At 42.5% G+C, this 17,515-nt stretch overlaps 1 protein-coding gene across 1 annotated transcript in view; it reads right to left on the bottom strand.

The window, feature by feature from the left end:
• Positions 1 to 17,515, bottom strand: part of ACADL (acyl-CoA dehydrogenase long chain) — an 888,967-nt gene that overhangs the window by 473,926 nt on the left and 397,526 nt on the right. The window contains exons 5-6 of the mRNA XM_069615906.1: positions 16,100 to 16,166; positions 3,122 to 3,286 (exon numbers count right to left, since the gene is read on the bottom strand). Of these exons, the coding sequence (XP_069472007.1) occupies positions 3,122 to 3,286; positions 16,100 to 16,166 (232 nt within the window). The remainder of the gene's footprint in view (positions 1 to 3,121; positions 3,287 to 16,099; positions 16,167 to 17,515) is intronic.

The following is a 17,515-nucleotide window of genomic DNA, read 5'->3' on the forward strand; positions in this document are numbered from 1 at the left end:
GCACGCCTGTAGGCATGCTGCTGTCGTCAGCAACACCACAGAGTCCTTGGGCGTTCAAACACCTTTGGACGGCAGATTGACAGTAGTGGGAGTTTTGAGCGAACCACCTGTTCCAGAGGTAGTTTTATGCCCATTTGCATGCCACGTATGTGGTTGCAGGGAGACCGACGAACCGCGAGGATCGGAAGGCACCGCTGACATTTTCGACAGGCATGCGGGCATTGAGGTCTTCTTCGACAACCCAGTCGAAGAGGCCTTATGGGTTGTGTGCTTAAGTACACATGGTGCTTGGGTGCCCTTGTCGCTGGGGTGCGACTTCCCCTTAACAGTGCTGGTGACCCGCCTATCGGGGACATTGGGGTAAGCAAAGGGACATTGTTGACTTGTTCCTAGTGCATCTTGTGGATGATTTTGTTGAGACCTGGTGTTGGGGAAAAGCGTAAGCAAATATCCCTAACCAGTTAATCCACAGTGCATTCCGCTTGGGCCCTGTTTGAGGGTACCTGGATGCGTAGTGTGGGCGTTGTGCTGGGTTGCAAATAGTTCTATGTCTGTTTGACCCCAGTTTAAGAAACCGTTGTGTAGAATGTCTTTGTGCAACTGTCATTCGTGTTCTGATGGAAGCTGTAAATCTCTGCTTAGGACATATGCTAGATAAGAAACATGCGGCCTGTGTTTTCTATTTCCGTACGATTATTTGCTCAATGTTTGCCTCTACTGACTGCAAAGGTGCGCACTAAGTGAGGGCGCAGAGGACTGCATCGAGGCAGAACTGCTAGAGCAGCGTTTCTATCTGCGTGACCATGGATTTGACAAATGTTTTGTCAAAGGGCTTTCGGTTGTTTGCGTATGCTTTTTATGGCCGTGTGTGCCATTGTCACCGGGTGTGGTCTCCATAGTTATGCCACTGGCATGGGTTTCGGAGGGGGGAGCTGGCACCTGGGAAGCTGCTGCTCACGATTTGTCTTCTGTGTCACTTTGTGTGTTAGACGCCACCTCCTCTGACTCTTCGGCACATTCTGGCACCTCTGGGCTGCCCAACATTTTGTAGGCCGGTCTTTTAGAGTTTTGGGTCGAAAAAGCTGGCAGGTGGCACAGCCTTTTTCAGGGTGATCCTAGGGAAGGCAGTGATTGCACACTTTATGGGAATGTGACCACCCCCCTCTATCCAGACTATAAAGGTCAAGATCTGAGGTAGGCCAAAGCCACAACAGTGGAGTCTCTCTGCAAAGATCTTATTCCGTCGAAAGAGCCGTCGAGAAGGAAAAAACTGTTTGTCGAATGCAATATTAATTTTGGCAATAACAATAAGAAATAATGTCTAGAAGCCACACGATCTGCAACTTATGACCATCCACTATGGTGGAAAAAAACAATCTGAGGGACTTTGATGCAAGAAGGACCATGGGTACTACAGATGTCACACTAGGGATAGTATCACAGATACGCCCTGCCAACATCCCTTTTTCTAAAACAAATCATGCAATATCCCTCACATACAACTAGATACGGCCAATGCAAAGCATGTGATCCTAAGCAGATCCACAAGACTCCAAAAAGTTATTGAAAAGCTAGTTTCTCTGGTCCGATCACTTTGGAGGACCCACTGCTATTTTCTCTGAACCTGAAAAAATCCATTCCAATGTATGTCAAGCAACACATGGCAGTCATAATTTGAGCCAAGACCAAATCATTCATGGCTTCCAGTACAGTTTACAATAAATTCATGGTCTGGCAAACTGAAACAAAACTTAGAATACTGGTATAGTGTGCGACAAGTTGGGCAACGAAATCATAACTGTGAAAAAATAATCAGCATCAGAGGTTGAGGGATTATAAATGACTAAATCAACTCAATCTCAGGAGGTTAAAGACATTTAAGATGAAATTAAATCCCCAATTTGGGCGGCTGTGGATTGTCTTTTACTGAGGGAAATTGTGTAGGAAAACCACAAAGTTACACCAAGGCGGCAGATTAGTTGTCCTGTGAGGATGCTCTGGTGGTAAGAGTTACTTAGCAAATTCTAACAATGGCATAGAAAGCAACATTTGTGAATTTGGCCAACATCGCACACTTAAGTCTGAGTAAGCACAAACTATGATTAGAATACTGTTGGTGCGAGATGGCGGTCAAAGTTACGGACAAGATACGCAGGCAAGTAGCATTATCTGTCGAAAAAGAGGTTATTTACTCATGAACCTACCTCATGTTAGAAGCTTCAGCAGAGGTAGCTTCTGATCAACTAGTAGTTGATTTGATTTCTTGGACCCTTTCTAGATTTTTCACCAAAACAAAGATTTGCCATTGTGTTGGGAGGAAGTACCTTTTAGGGAACATCCCATCACTGAAGCTATAATCAAGATTTTCAGGGATGTATTTGCTTGGGATGGGTACTGAGCATTTCTACGTAGTTACAATGGAGTACACTAATTCACCTTCCATTGAAGTTCTTGGAACATTAAATAACAGGTGTACTTCTTTCCAGCGGCAGTCCAACAGGAGAGCGGAGTAATTAAACCACACTGTCAAGGAATATATGCAATGTGATCCGCATTGGGCAAAAATATCACTGATTCAGTACAGGTCATTCTATGATCTCCCTTTAAATTGCTGCAGTCATACCGCTGTGACAACTGTATACAGTGTGAATGAAGCTGTGGAAGGAATGAAACAGACCATCATGTTGTCCCAGTGTAAACTGTTGAGGTCTCAGATAAAGATTAAAGTGTACCATCATAGTGAGAAAATGTGGACATTAACATCTAAGCGCTAGAAACCAGGTATGTATTCACAAACCCAGAATAAAACGTTTTTTTTAATGTTTTTTATTTTACATTATAAATTGAAGACTTGTTGATACATTCGCCTGACACACCGGTAAAAGGAGACAATGTGTTTTGGTTTAGGCCGAGTGTTAAGGAATAGGTTTAAAGTGTCATATAATGGTCTTGAATGTTCTGGGATTGCTGGGTTGTGCAAGGGATTCGTGGGTAGGAGTTGGGATAATCTGGAGAAGGTGGGGATAGCCTGAAAGAATTTGGATACACCATTTCCGCCTCCTGAATAGCTTAAACGTTACTTTGCGCATTGTCTTATCGCCTGCATGACAATTCAACTCACCTGGGCTTTCAGTCCGATCTTTTCTAGCTTCCGGCCCTTTACATAGCCCTTCATCCCATTGTCCACAAGAAAGAGGCTGATTCCATGAGCTGGGGACCGAGCTTCACGATTCGTCACAGCAACAACGATCACAACATCGCTCATCCAGCCATTTGTGATGAATACCTGAAAGAGAAAACAGATTGGCTACAAAAGAAACATCCAACAAAACAATTGTTTGTGGTACCCTTCCCCATTTAGAAATCAAACGAGAGAGTGTCCCAACAGGGAGAACTGTGTACTTTAACAGTGGGAGAAGTCACTGTAAACTGTCTCATTAAATAGCTGCTGCGCAAGGATCACCCTTTGAAGGGTGTGTGTAGCGAACACCTAGTGTGGTGTCCTTGTGATGGCTCTCTTCAGGAGGGAGAGGCCAGCACCCTGTGTTCATTAATAACACGTAGTGGTATGTCCTCATATAGGGCGCTAGAACACGCTGTGCTGGATACTTAGCATTTGTATACATATCACATATTTTATTCTTTACAACCAAGAAATTTGTAATAATTTCTAAATAAACAAAATATCAAGAACCCTAAAGTCAAGAATTGGAAGGACAGAAAGAAAAGAGATTTGAAAGATCAAAACAAATTTGCCTAGCATTCAAAATAAAACATTTTTGGCAAATAAAAAGGCAAATTGCAAGAAAACTGCATAAATCATATTGATACGGATATTGATATTTTATTTCTATCGCGCTCATACACAAGTGTTTCAGAGTGCAAAAAGGGAAGGGGAACAGAGGAGAAACAAAAACAACAAGCTTACTAGGCCCAGTGACATTGAGAACGCGCAAGTGCATGGTAGAGGGAGAAGTGCATGGAAGGGGGAACAAAACCAGAGTGCATAAAATGAATACATAAAAAGGCAACAAACGGAGGGAGTGCAGCCAGCAAGTGGCAGTGCTGGGTTTAAGGCAGCAGGCTGGGTAGGCCTGAGAAGTGCAGGAAGAACAAAAAAAGGGGTGGGGGCTGTATGGGTACAGATACAGACCCCAGTGCAAGGGGTGGGCCGGAGGCAGTGCGTGCGGGTGGCAAGAGGAGCAGGTACCTGGGTCCGGAGGAAAGAGGGTGGCAGGTGCATGGTGCTGAGGGAGAGTAGAATCAGCAGGGGAGAGGGGGGGAAAAGGCAGAAGCAAAGAGGAAGGTCTTGAGGTGCTTCCGGAACCGGAGATGGTTCTCGTCAAGTTTTAGAGTGGCAGGGAGGCTGTTCCAGAGGGAGGCCCCAGCCGAAGACAGATCTACCCCCAGCTCGTTTTTTTGAGAAACGACTGACCCTGAGGGAGTTAGAGGTAGAGGAGCAGAGTGCTCGAGATGGGAGGTATTTGCGGAGGGATAGCTGAAGGTATGTTGGACCCAGGCCCCAGAAAGCCTTTTGGCCAATGCAGAGGGTTTTGAATTTAATCCTTGCATCCACTGCGAGCCAATGTAGAGATTTCAGAGCTGGAGAGATACGATCCCAGGGCTTGAGGCCAAGGACAAGTCTCGCAGTACTGTTCTGGATAAGTTGCAAAGGGCAGAGAGTAGAGGTAGGTAGATTAAGAAAGAGGCTGTTGCAATAGTCCAACTTAGAGAGAACCAGAGCTTGGGAGACAGTGAGCTTCTGGGGGAATGAGAGGAAAGGAAGAGTACCTCTGAGGTGGTGCAGTAGGAAGTTTGACTTTTTTGATACATCAGCGATGTGGGCAGAGAAGGAGAGTGTGGAATCAAAAGGTGACACCAAGTTTCTTGGCCTCGCAGGTGGGGATAGGAGGAGGGCAAAGGGAGGCCAGCCAGAGAGTGAGGGGAAAGGAAGGTGATTGTGTGCCGATGAGGAGGATCTCAGTCTTGCTGGCATTCAGACAAAGAACGTTGGCAGCACACCAATCTTGAATGGCAGTTAGGCAATCCGTGATGAGAGAGGTGGAGGAGGTGGCCGAGGGCAGCCTGAAAATGAGTTGAGTGTCATCCGCGTAGCTCTGGGAAGTTTGAGCAGAAAATGGCAATACAGCGGGCGAGAGCTGCTAGGTATTGGTTGAAAAGCCACGGCAAGGACCCCTGGGTGGAGAGGATGATAGATGATAGGAAGGACCCAAGTTGGAACTGGGAGGGTCGGTCAGAGAGGAAAGAGGTCAGCCAGGCCAGAGCCTACTCGGTGATGCCCAGGTTATCACAGAGACGGTTGAGCAGGATGGTATGGTTGACCGTGTCGAAGGCAGAGGAGAGATCGAGTAGGATGAGGACAGAGGGAATGCTAGAGTCAAGGTTGGAAAGCAGATCTTCACGGATGTTCAGGAGAGCAGTTTCTGTGCTTCTGCCATACATTACGTTATGACCAGGACCTAATCTGTAGACAGCCAATCTCTCATTTCATCTGTATAACTCATTCATATAAAGTTGAGAGATTGTCCTATTGGTAAAACAAATTGAAATTCAATAAGGAAGCAATTATGGTGAACAAAATATGTCAAGATGCTGCTCAATGGTCTCAAGGTCTGTTGAATCTACTCTGGGTCTACGTATAGCGCCAGTGTTGCTCCTGAGCAGCGCACCACTCATGTGTGACTGGATGGTGACGCAGGGGTAATCTACGTTTTGGCGGAATGGTGGAATGGCTGCCTTCCCCAGGACCAAAGACATACGTGAGATTGGAATGACCCAATGCTGGTCTGGTTGAATACGCTCCGCCTGGTGTGGCGATTGTGCGCTGCCCGGAAGGATGGCTATGTTCAGCAGCAAAGGTTAATTCACATTAGCGGCAGTGGGGCGGCACATCTTTGTCTTTGCGAGGTAGCCGTGAATGAGAAGGAATCATGAAAATTATAGTGCACAGAAAGTCAGCATCCAAAAGTCCATTAGGCGTAATTAGTTGCAGTACAAGTGACGGTAGATTGAATCTGGTCCCGGAGTCTGGCTCAATGTGGGACAGAAGGCCCTTTCCCTTTTGCCTTTCCATTTACGGCAGACTTCAAATCTAGCCCAAACATGATACAATAATACAACAATATGGACTGTTTTCATAGCCTTCACAATAGGAGTAAGCAAACACCACATTCTAGTCTTTGGAAAGTGTTAACTAATGCCAGGAAGTTTAAAACATACACAGCAGAACAGAATACGAGTGAGAGTCCGAGACTGCAGCAGAATGCTGCTTGTGCAGATGCTGGTTGGAATGGCGGAGGTGAGCACACTGTGGAAGGCAGCACAGAGGCTGATGAGAAAGGCGTGCAGAGAGACCGTAGGAAGAGAAACTTGCCGCTTTATTGCTATAGGCAGCTGGACCCACCAGAAGCAAAGTAAGACAAAGGAGGAGCCAAACAGCTAACGGGACACATCCCAGGTCAGCGAACCAGAGGATATGACGGAAGGCATGCGTTACGCCAGAGCCGCCCGGTAAGCCCTGAGAGCGCGAGTGGGTTATCGGAGCGCTTGTGATCAAGTGTTGCGTATCATTAACAGCACGTGAAAGCCCATTTAAAGTTACTGATACAAATACAAACAGCTTTAAGAAAGGGTCATTGACCCAATTCTTGGAGAGAGAAGTTGATACAAATACGAACAGTGTGAAGAAAGGGTCAGCGACCCAATACTGGAAAAATATTATTTCTTGGATGAAAGAAAGAGTGAGTAGAGCATGGAAAAGGCCTAGCAGGATAGTAAACCAGGCACTGTGAGAGTCCTTGAGGACTCACACCCAAGAAACAGAGTTGTGATATCCTGGGCAGGAGAGTAAACCAGGAGTGAGAAGAAAAGTAAACCGGAAACTGTTGAACAGCGAGAACTGATAAATAAAAGGGATAACCCATGCCCCTTTTATGGATCAGTGATAAAGTCACAATACCCTAGCAGGAGAGTACACCAGGGGTAAAAAGAGGAACAGTCAAAGGAAAAGGGAAAACCATACCCCCTTTGAGGTTGAGATACAGAGTGGGATAAACTGAATATTTACAGGAACTGTGTATTTAAAGGCGATTCAAGGGAAGAGTCTTCTTGAATTGTGATAGTGACATTGAATCTACCAGAAGAAATCTAGGGAAAGGGAGGAACCCTTTCCTGGTGGAACTTTATTCCTTTGTTTCTGACACATAGGAACTTTAGGATTTGAACTCTGAAAGAAAGCTACAAGTGCATAGCTTACTGAAATCTCCTTGTACACATTGTTTTGAATTTAGCGTGTAAGGGTCAGTTTAGGGTTTTGGGACACAGGACTTCATTTCGTTGAAGCAGGGAAACCCCTCTTGGGATTAGGGATGAATAGGATTTTTTTTTTAATTTTTTTATTAATAATACTTACTAAGCAAGTTTGTTAATGATAATATGCCATGGTGAAAGCATTTGTGAATAAAAAAACATTTTAACATTGAGCAAACAAATTTAAATATCTCTAACATATTAATAAAGAATTCATATTGTGAAAAGAATGTGTGCAGACAGGGTAGACAGACAAGACGCAGAACAAGAGGGAAGGTTGGGGGAGGGACAGTCATCGCAATAAAATCAATATCTTCAATGCATGTTAGAGTATCATTAATCAGTTCCATTAAGGTATTGGGTGAAAATATTTCACTTTCTATCGAATTTATGTAAACAATTGGAAGAGAAAGCATGTCACTTTTCTATACGGTGAATAGACCAGATATAATTCCACCACATAGTAAATTACAATTTGGGGGAACTTTTCCAATTGGAGGTAATGTTGTGGAATGCAATGCTTATAAATAGATTAAATAAACATGGTGATTCAATAGATTGGAGATACGGGTTTACAATAGGGGCAATCATGAGGCTGCAAAATGACAGTGGTTCTTGAAAGAGAAAAATCTTTTGAAGACCTAGCCAAATTTTAGACCAAAAAGGATGCACAAATTTACAATCATTTATTAAATGAAAGAAATCAGCTTTAGGTGCATGACATGACCAGCAATTATTTAGAGAATTATTGGCAACTTTTGTAATTCCTGCTGGGGAAAGAAATGTGCAGTGTAGGATACAAAAATGTGTTCGAGTCAGGTTAGCTGCAGCCGATGATGAATGATCTAGGTTCCAAATATTGGTCCACATATCTGGAGAAGGGTGAACATTCCAGTCTTGTTCCCATTGTCTAATACTAGTGGAGTTGAGCATGTTGGTCATCCGAGTGTCATTAAGGAAGGAGTATAATTTGGCCGCTTTGATGGATGATTTTGATAGTAGGGATGTTAGGAGAGGTAATGCAGATTTCTGAGTTAGTGTAGACAAAGATTTGGTTAATGAGTTAATAAGAGATCGATGAAAGTGGATATCTGATTGAAGAACATTGTACTGGTGGCATAGCTGCACGACAGGGATTTCTATAGTATCTTGAAACAAATGTTTGATATCAGAGGAGTAGCATCTAATGAATATGATAGAATTAGTATTTTTATTAAGGAAGTGCCTGTTGAACCAAAAGAATATATTGCCCAACTCAGTGAGGAAAAAAAGTTTGCAGGAAGTCTACCCCATATAGATTTAAAGAAGAGTAAGGACGGGTTTGAAGTAATGTTAGGCCACGAGGGTGCCGTTAGGAAATGAGAAAGGGAAAGAGGAACAATAATATTGGCCTCAAGCTTGATCCAAGTGGGGGGGGGGGGGCCTTCAAGGTGATTTTCCCAACAGTTAAATATTTCCATTTGCTCTAGTATAAAGGTTTTATGAAATAATTAAAAACAAAAAGGGGAATTTTACTCCTCCTGCGTGTTTATGAAGTCTCAATTTATTGATGGCAATTCTGGGTGTTTTTTGGTTTTGTTTCCATAGAAATTTAATAAGTAGGGAATCAAGTTTTTGGAAGAGATTAGAAGGGATAGTTATGTTTATCATTGTCAAAAAATAAAATATAGTTGGGCTAATCATCATTTTTATGGAGTCAAGCTGTCCACACCATGATAGGAAAAGTGTTGGGCAACCTGCTAGCGTTGGTGAGAGGCATAATTTCGGATTCATCAAAGTTAAGTTTGTATCCAGAAACCCACGAAAAGTCATTTATGGTGGAGATTAGGTGTGGAATGTAAGAGGCATGGTCGGATAAGTAAAGCAAAATATCATCTGCATACACAGAGGTATTAATTTCTATATTTTTACCGAGAAAGCCTTTGATATTAATATTAGTTCTTATACTCTGTAAGAGGGATTACAGGGCTAGATTGAATAACAATGGTGAAAGCGGACAGCCTTGGCTAGTTCCTCTTTATTTGGAAAGAAGCAGAACAAGTTATTAATGAGGATTCATGTGGAAAGAGTAGAGTATAATATTTGGATAAGGTTAATGAAAAAGGGAGAGAAACCATGCCAATTAAAGGATTGTAGCATAAAGCTCCATGAAACACGATCAAAGCCGTTTTCTGCATCTAGTGCAAGAAGGGCTAGGGAGCCATTGGATTTTTGAGAGTGGGACAGGACATTTAAAAGTAGTATAGTGTTTGAAGAACATATCGATCTTTGCCAAAATCTTGGCTAATCGTTTAGAAGCTTTTCTTTCTAAACTCACACATTTTTATCAATCCGGTTTTATCGAAGATTTTGGAGTCCGAGTTGATTAGGGAAATAGGTCTATAGTTTTTTGACAAGCGAGTGGTCTTTATAGGGTTTGGGAAATAATATGAGAAGTGCTTCTCTGAAGGAGCCATTACTGCGGACTATTTCTGCAAAGTGTGTATATAATTCTAGTAGTTTGGGAGAATTGGAATAAAAAAATGTTTTACATCGATGGAGAATCCATCGGGGCTGAGGGCTTTTTCAGGTTTAAGTTCTAATATAGCTTATTTGATTTCTGATAATAAAATAGGCGTACCAAGGGAAGATAAATTGACAATGTTTATAGAGTTTTTCTTATTTTGGGTAAAGAAGGATTGGATTTCGGCATTTTGATGGTGGGATCATGTGAATATAGATTTGAATAGAAATCTAGAAAGGCCTTATTAATATTATTTGGTTCGTTAATCTTGTGCCATCAGGAGAGGATATTGATGTAATGAGAGATTTCTCTTTTTTGTTTTTAAGGTAGGAGGCTAGAATTTCCCATGCTTTATTAAAGCCACTATAAAATTTAGATTTGGAACAGAGTATAGAGTTAGCCGCTTTATCAGTGCATAGTTGGTTGAATTTAATGCGTTTGCTCATGACAGTTTTAGTTATAGGAGGGTCTGAGTTTCTATAATGCGATTTTTCTAGATCGCCGATGGATGCTAACAATTCATTATGTATGGATTCAGATTACCATTTTGTGATGCAGAGAATTAAATAATAAACCCACGAAGAGTGGCTTTGAGAGCATCCCAGTTATGGTCAGAGGTACGTTCTGGACGGTTATGGAGGAAAAACTATTCAATGAAGGAGTTTATTTTCTCAATGAAGGAGCTATCCTTTAAAAGAAAATAATTGAATTTCCAGCTTGGGGAGAATTTTGGTACCAAGGAGCGTGGTCTGAGATCGTTATAGAGCCAATTTCAGAATTAATTAGGGGTGAGGTTAGTAAATATATTGTCCCGAGAGGATAGCTCAGTGGCAACGTGTGCACCTTGGAAGCAAGGCAACACCAAGCAACACAGGTTTGATCCTTGGGTCCGCGCTTAGAACCTCTGGGTGTTTAAGCGTGTTATAAATATGCAACTAAGAAAGAAAAAAACAAGCAACAAAACAAAAGAAAAATAGCAGGGTGACAAAAGTGCCAAAGGTCGACCAAATTAAGATCTAACATATTGAGAAGTTTTTTACAGGACTTGGAAAAGACAAAGTTGGATGTTGATTTTCGATCTAGAGTGAAGTCAATGATTTGATTGAAGTCACCAGATGCAATGAGTCGATCAACATTTTCCTGTGCAAGTTTGAATTTAAAATTAGACCAGAAAATGGGGCCAGACCAGAAAATGGGGCCAGGTGCAGTAGGGCCATAGACATTAACCACAGTTACTGGTGTATTGTTAATGATTGTATCAACAATAATCCAACAACCTTCAGAATCATTTTCTTTGTTAACTAAGGAGAAGGTCAAACGCTTATTAATCAAAATTGAGACACCTCCTTTTTTTCTAGAGCATTCGAGAAGGTATGGGAAGTCCAGGATGCTTTCATCTTATTCTTTTCACAGTCAGAGTTCAAATGTGTCTTTTGAAGGCATGTAATGTCTACTTTTAATTTATTAAGTTGAGAAACTACTTTGCGACGCTTAATAGGATGGTTTAATCCTTTGACATTCCAAGTGACAAGTCATTCGCAGTTATATAAACGGAGGTTTACCATCCAGTGTACAGCATAGAAGAAATAAGTATGTAGAGTGATAATAAATATTCAATTATTTACGGTTGTATGTGGTAGATAAGTAATAACCATGCAACACGATTATGTTGGAACATAAGGGATAATATACGAGGATGGGAACAAAGACACATGGAAAGGAAATGACATGAAAGGGCAATAATTGTCGGAGGATTAATGTGGAGATGAAGAAATACATAAATATGAGGAAGGTAAGGATACCGGGTAGAATCATGGGAGTTGCAAGAGCAAAAAGATGGTTATCGCACAAGAGATATGAGCTGGTCCACTGGAGATAGTTAACAATATCAATAATGTGAGAGAGAGAGAAAGAGAGAGAGAGAGAGAGAGAGGACAATGATGAGAATTGGTAACAAGTAATATAAAAACATTAGCATATTAAAATGAAGGTGTGTGCATGATTAGGATGTTAATGTTAAATCATCAAAGTGGAATATAGCAACGGAGAGTTAAGATTTTAGGTTTGTAGGGCAACTAGAGAAGATTCTCCAGTTTTGTTAGGCGATCTGGATTTGTCTTCGGAACAATTTGGACTGAGCAGAGGATCTAGGCGTGCCGATTTGGATCTGTTTCGTGTTGAACTGAAGTTTTTGTTTGTTCTTTACTCCCTTATTGATGGGATGTTGAGAATGTTGTGAATGATGGTCAGGATTAGCAGGGTGGGTTGAGGTTTCCATCCAAGTCGATTGGAGTGATTGAAGTAGGTTGAAAAGATCACTGGGATCTGTGAATTCTTTGGTGGGGCCATCTGGAATTGTAATAATCATTTTAGCTGGTTCAAGACAACCATATGTGATGCCAAAATCTTCATGAGCAGTCTCATGTCTAGAAATCCTTTCCTTTTGGATTGTGTGGTCTTGGGAGAAATCAGGAGAAATAAAGATTTTCTGATCCTGAAATATTATAGGAGAGTTTTTCTTGGCTGCCAGTAAAGTTTGCCGTGCTTGTTGAAGCCTGAGGAAACAAGCAATAAACAGTCTTGGCGTAGAGTTTTTGGAGGCGTGCCGAGGCCTGATTCTATGAGCACGTGGTAGTTCCAATGGTGGTGTGAAAGTGATGCCAAGAGTAGATGGAATCCATTTGATAAGAAAGTTGATGGTGTCATCCAGTTCTAATTTTTCAGGTATTCCATAGAAGCGCAGATTTTCTCTTCGATTTCTGTCCTCCAATTCGGTAACATCGAGCTCCAACTGTTTTCTAGACCTTCCATCCTGTCCTCCACAAAAGATTCTTTCTTCAGCGTCTTCCAATCTGCCAGTAAACACTTATTTCATATTTGAAACCTTAAATTTCTTCTTGAAGGTTTGTGAGTCAAGTGTTGTGATCGAGGAGCGAATACTGCTCAAATCTTCAACTATTTTTTCTATACAAGTGTTAAATGTAGAATTGTCTGACGAAGCTTTAGTATTATTAGCCATAATCCTCTGAGGTATGAGAACAGTGAGTGAAAAGTGATAAACGAAGGCCTGCAATAAGATTTTAGGACACCGGGTGTCAGCACTGAGTAGGCCGCCAGGCAGAATCATGAAGCCGTGGTGTAACATAATCAGTCACGCCGGCAAACTGGGTATGTGGCAGCAATGTGAGGAGAAAGGAGGGTGCAACGACGGGTTTAAAGTAGTACTTTAAGGTAAAAGTGGGTTACAGGGTGGCAAGCAGACCTTCCTTATTATCAAGTTAGGGGTTAAGAGAGTGAAACGTTTTTCAGGCATGAGCTTGATAGCATCCTGGGAAAATGACCTCAGAGAAGAATATTGCGGCAGACAGAAAAGAATACAGCGTCAGGCAGAAATTCGTACCAGCATTGGTGAATTAATGAAGAAATCCTTTCCTTATGTATGTAAATAGATACTGTTAGGTAAAGATTTGGGGTAGTTCCCTTTGGGTGCACTACAACAACCTCAGTCTCTCAGTCTCCTGGCAATAAGCACCCAACCTTTGGTACAAGTCTGAACTACACAGGTTGGTAGTGTGGCCTAGCAGCCAGGCCTATCTCAAGAGAGGTCAATGTGAGCAGTAGTGGAGTTACACAGAGATTCACAATGACAAGTATTCAAATAAACACATACTCAAGGTTTCTTGATAAAACAATTATTAATTTATTGACCAGTCATTTAAACAAGCCTTCTCCAAAAGGAGTAATATAAAAGCAAATACACTTCAGAAATACACACTCTTAAATTTCTCAGAATCAGTAAAGACCCATTGGGGATGGCACACAGACAATTCCTACACCCTCAGGTGACTTAAGTAGCTAGGACACTGTGGACATTAATATATATATAATTGTACATTCAGAGTAGTCTTTGAGAGTGTCAAAGAAAAGGGTTATTAGAACAAACAAGAGATCCCAAATATTCTTTAAGCAGGCAAATACGTTTGGATCCCCCAATGCAGAGTAATTTAACCCCTTCCTGGAAGGATAGGTGCAACAAAATAACAGAGGAGCAGAGGAGACAAGTCATTCAGGCACCCAGACTGAGCCAATGTCAATGGGCAAAAGTCTATGTGCGCTGTAGAACTTTTTGTTGAAGGTGAGTAAATGTCTTTGCACAAACATTCTAGAAGTCTTTGGTGAAAAAGAAGAATCAAATGTAAGCCCACAAGGCGGGAGACTTGTAAAATAGAAAAGCAAGCAAATCTACAGTTAGAGGTAAGTTCGCTCAGACTTTACAGTACCTTTAGGTTTGAAGAAAAGATGAGCTGATGATCTCAGTTCCTGTGCAGCTCTGCAGATCCTGTTTTTCCTGGGCCTCAGTCATGGGGACAAGAGGGAGGACTTTTGGAACTTCTGCACCACAATGGGACGGTCACAGACCGCAACCGGCAAACTTTCAAACAAGTGGCACTTCTGTGTTTCAGCTTCTCGCGACTACCGCAAACAGCACCACCACTGTTCCTGGCTGTCGAGATGGGCTTTCCTTGCTTCTGGGGTCCCGCACTCTGTTGAGGGGGCCCAGACTCGGTCAGTCCTGCTTCCTGGGAGCCTGCAGGATCTTCCTGTAGCTCTTGGCCAACTTAAAAGCAATGCACACAAACTGGTGTTCCTCTCCCTGGTTATTCGGTTCCAGCAGCGACTGCAATGGAAATTCAACCAGCTCCGAGAGGGATGTCCAGGTGGCTTACTTTGGAGTTGATTGGTCCCACAAAGTCAAGTGGAGACGTCGTCTTTGCAAGGTTTCTCGGTCGATACAAATTTGGAGGTGGAGCACAGCAGCAGGGCTTCACCGGGCAAACCAACGTCCAGGAGTTGCAGCAGGGGTCCTCTTCAAGTTCTTCTTCGGATTCCTTCATCCAGTGGTTGCCTCGGCCTTCCAAGCCAAAAGCCTTGCCTTTTATGCAGCTTGCTCCCATTAATTCCAGCGTAGCTGTCAGTCACCGAGCAGGGTGGCTGTCCTTGCCGAACATCCAGCCGGCCAATCACCCAGGAGTGCATTCCTGTCTCCTAGGAGATTAAGCACAAGGAGTTTCGGCACCTCCCTCACTTCCTTCCCCCACCAGAAACTCTCGAGCCAGAGGGGGATTTCACTTGTGAAGCCCGCCAAAGACAAACCAAACAAAGGGACCAAATCTGGTTTGGCGCGCAGAGTAAATCTCAAGAAGGACCAAAACAACAAGAAATGGCGAAAAAAGAAGACCAGGGCCATTTTGATAAAAAATGGCATCCATGGGTGCTTCACTGTGGCTGGGAACGCAGCCCACGGTAAAAACACAACACAGTAGTAAAAAGTAACCACTGCCACCAGCCATTAATTGTGTAAAGGGTAACAAAAATGTTACATGAGAAACTAGACAAAGGGGCTACTAAGTAACCCTTCCAGCACCCTAGTGTAAGATAGTGTGTGCTGGGTCTAGAAAGTTACAATGTAAAGTAAAGTCAATTTCACATTACTGCTCTTGGAAAAAGTAGTTAATCCAAGAGTAAGGTATTTAAACCTTGGGAAATCTAAAAGACTTCCCTGTGTCCCTGCACTGAAGGTGCTGTGGGACACAATGCAAAAAAGATGCCTATGGAGTTTGTCAGACTCCAAAAACACAGAGTTCAAATCACAGAAACAAATACATGAGAGAGTGGGAAAAAGGTCTCGCTCTCTCCAGGTTCAAAATTAAAAGGTCCTACAGTCCAGCAAAAGTGCTCGGGGTCTCTAATGTAGAGAAGAATTAGCACACTTCTGAGAATTCTCCCTAACAGAACCAACTGCCGGGTCTGTATGAAGAGTTGTTGTGGCCGGGTTCCGCGGTTGGCGGGCACCAGACGCTCGGTTAGAGTTTCAGCTGTGCGGTTGGAGAATTCTTTAATGTTTCAGCGAAGAAATGCCTTCAAATGAAATATCATTGCTTTTCTAATATTCCACAATGATTTCTGTCTGAAAAGGACCCTTGAAGAATGTCCATAATAATGAAGATATCTCCGTCATGGGAGCTCCTCACCTATGCGGCCATCTTATTTGCTGCCTTACCACACCCCCTTTAGATAGGATTTCAACCCCAAACCCCTTATTTTGTGATAAAAGTTTATAATCAACACTTAACATGCTAGTGTGTCTGAGTCTTGCTCTTGATCCCTTACAACAACCTAAACCCTGATGGATTGGCGTTTCTCTGCCCTAATTGAGCTACCACAAAAAGCACAAAGAACTGTAAGGAAAGGCATCCTCAGACCTACCTTACTGCCATTCAGAATCCAGTCATTTCCATCTTTTTTTGCATTTGTCCGAACACCCTGCAAGTCGCTAAAAAAAAAAAAAAAATGTATTGGATAACAAAAGTAAAACTGCAACTCTTACTGCAACATTACTTCATCAACCAGCTTCTCCTTCGCCCTTTCTCCCGTAACACACATATTAACACTCCCTCATACATTTTGTTCAGATTCTGTGCAAAGGTGCATAAAACACCACCTGTGCACCATCCACTTACCCTGTAACTTCATCCAGGCCAATAAGCCCAGGAGCACAAGTATAAAGTATTTCAGCATGTTTCTTACATTTGGGGCAGGGAATTAAAACCATGCATGCAATACTTTGCTAGAAAATGATGCCTGGTGTGAATTCAAGGTCTTTATTACTTTGTGACAGACAATTCAGCAGACCACATAGCACCCTGCAAGTCCACCACTCCTTTCAGGGATTTATATGTCATTCACCAGGCACTAGTTTGGAGGAAAGGCTGATCTAACTTGTAAGGAATGCCTGGGCAAAGCCCAATGACTGCCGCTTGCAAAATGAGGTGGAGATGCCCAAGGCTCTACCCTGACCTGCCCAAGGTAATCTTCCGATTGTACTGCAGAATTGTTCTTCTATCTCATTAGCGCTTCACCGGGACTTGGCTTGAGGCACCTCTGGTCAGCTGCAACAGTCGTCTTCTGGTCATCAGCAGGCTGCACTTCTTCGTAGGCGTCTTGGCTCCAGCAATGAATTGTTGAATGGCTGCAGGAGTCTTTTTTTCCAGTATTTTGAGTGGAGTTGCCCTCAAGTCCATCAATGGTAAGCATCTGCACCATTCAAACATGGAGGGGATGTCCAATCACTGACAGCTTCTGGCCAACACATCTTCCCAGCAATCTACACACTGTGGTTTGGATGTGAACTCATTTCAGACAGTCCTAGTCCACACACACAGTTTGCCACTTTGCCGGGAAAGCTGAGGCCTTGCCCGGGAAAGTGCTTTACATATATAGCAATTCTTTTTTTTTTTTTTTTAAGTTTATTACAAACTTTATTACAGTTTTTTTTGTTCAATTCCATACAATATCATTCCTTTCCAATATAACATTTTCCACAGATTTACTTAAATACCCCACCATCACTACTATTGTCTATCTCCTTCGTGACTTATTGCATAGAATTCATCAAAATATTATCAAAATAGTCAATTGTGGCACAAGTATTCTTATAGTTCTGACCAGTTAGTATAGACTGCCACCACTCTTCCATATCCTCATTTTTGGTGCGTATAGTCCCAAGAATAGATTTCTTTGCGAGTTTAACGTTGTGCATCCAGCTATAAAATGTTTCAAGGACTCTACCACATTATTACAGAAGCAGCAACGATTATCCGTGATGTTTTGTTGGTGTCTCAT

Source organism: Ambystoma mexicanum, chromosome 9, assembly GCF_040938575.1.
Source record: "Ambystoma mexicanum isolate Mex_15411 chromosome 9, UKY_AmexF1_1, whole genome shotgun sequence".
In the NCBI taxonomy this organism is placed as follows: domain Eukaryota; kingdom Metazoa; phylum Chordata; class Amphibia; order Caudata; family Ambystomatidae; genus Ambystoma; species Ambystoma mexicanum.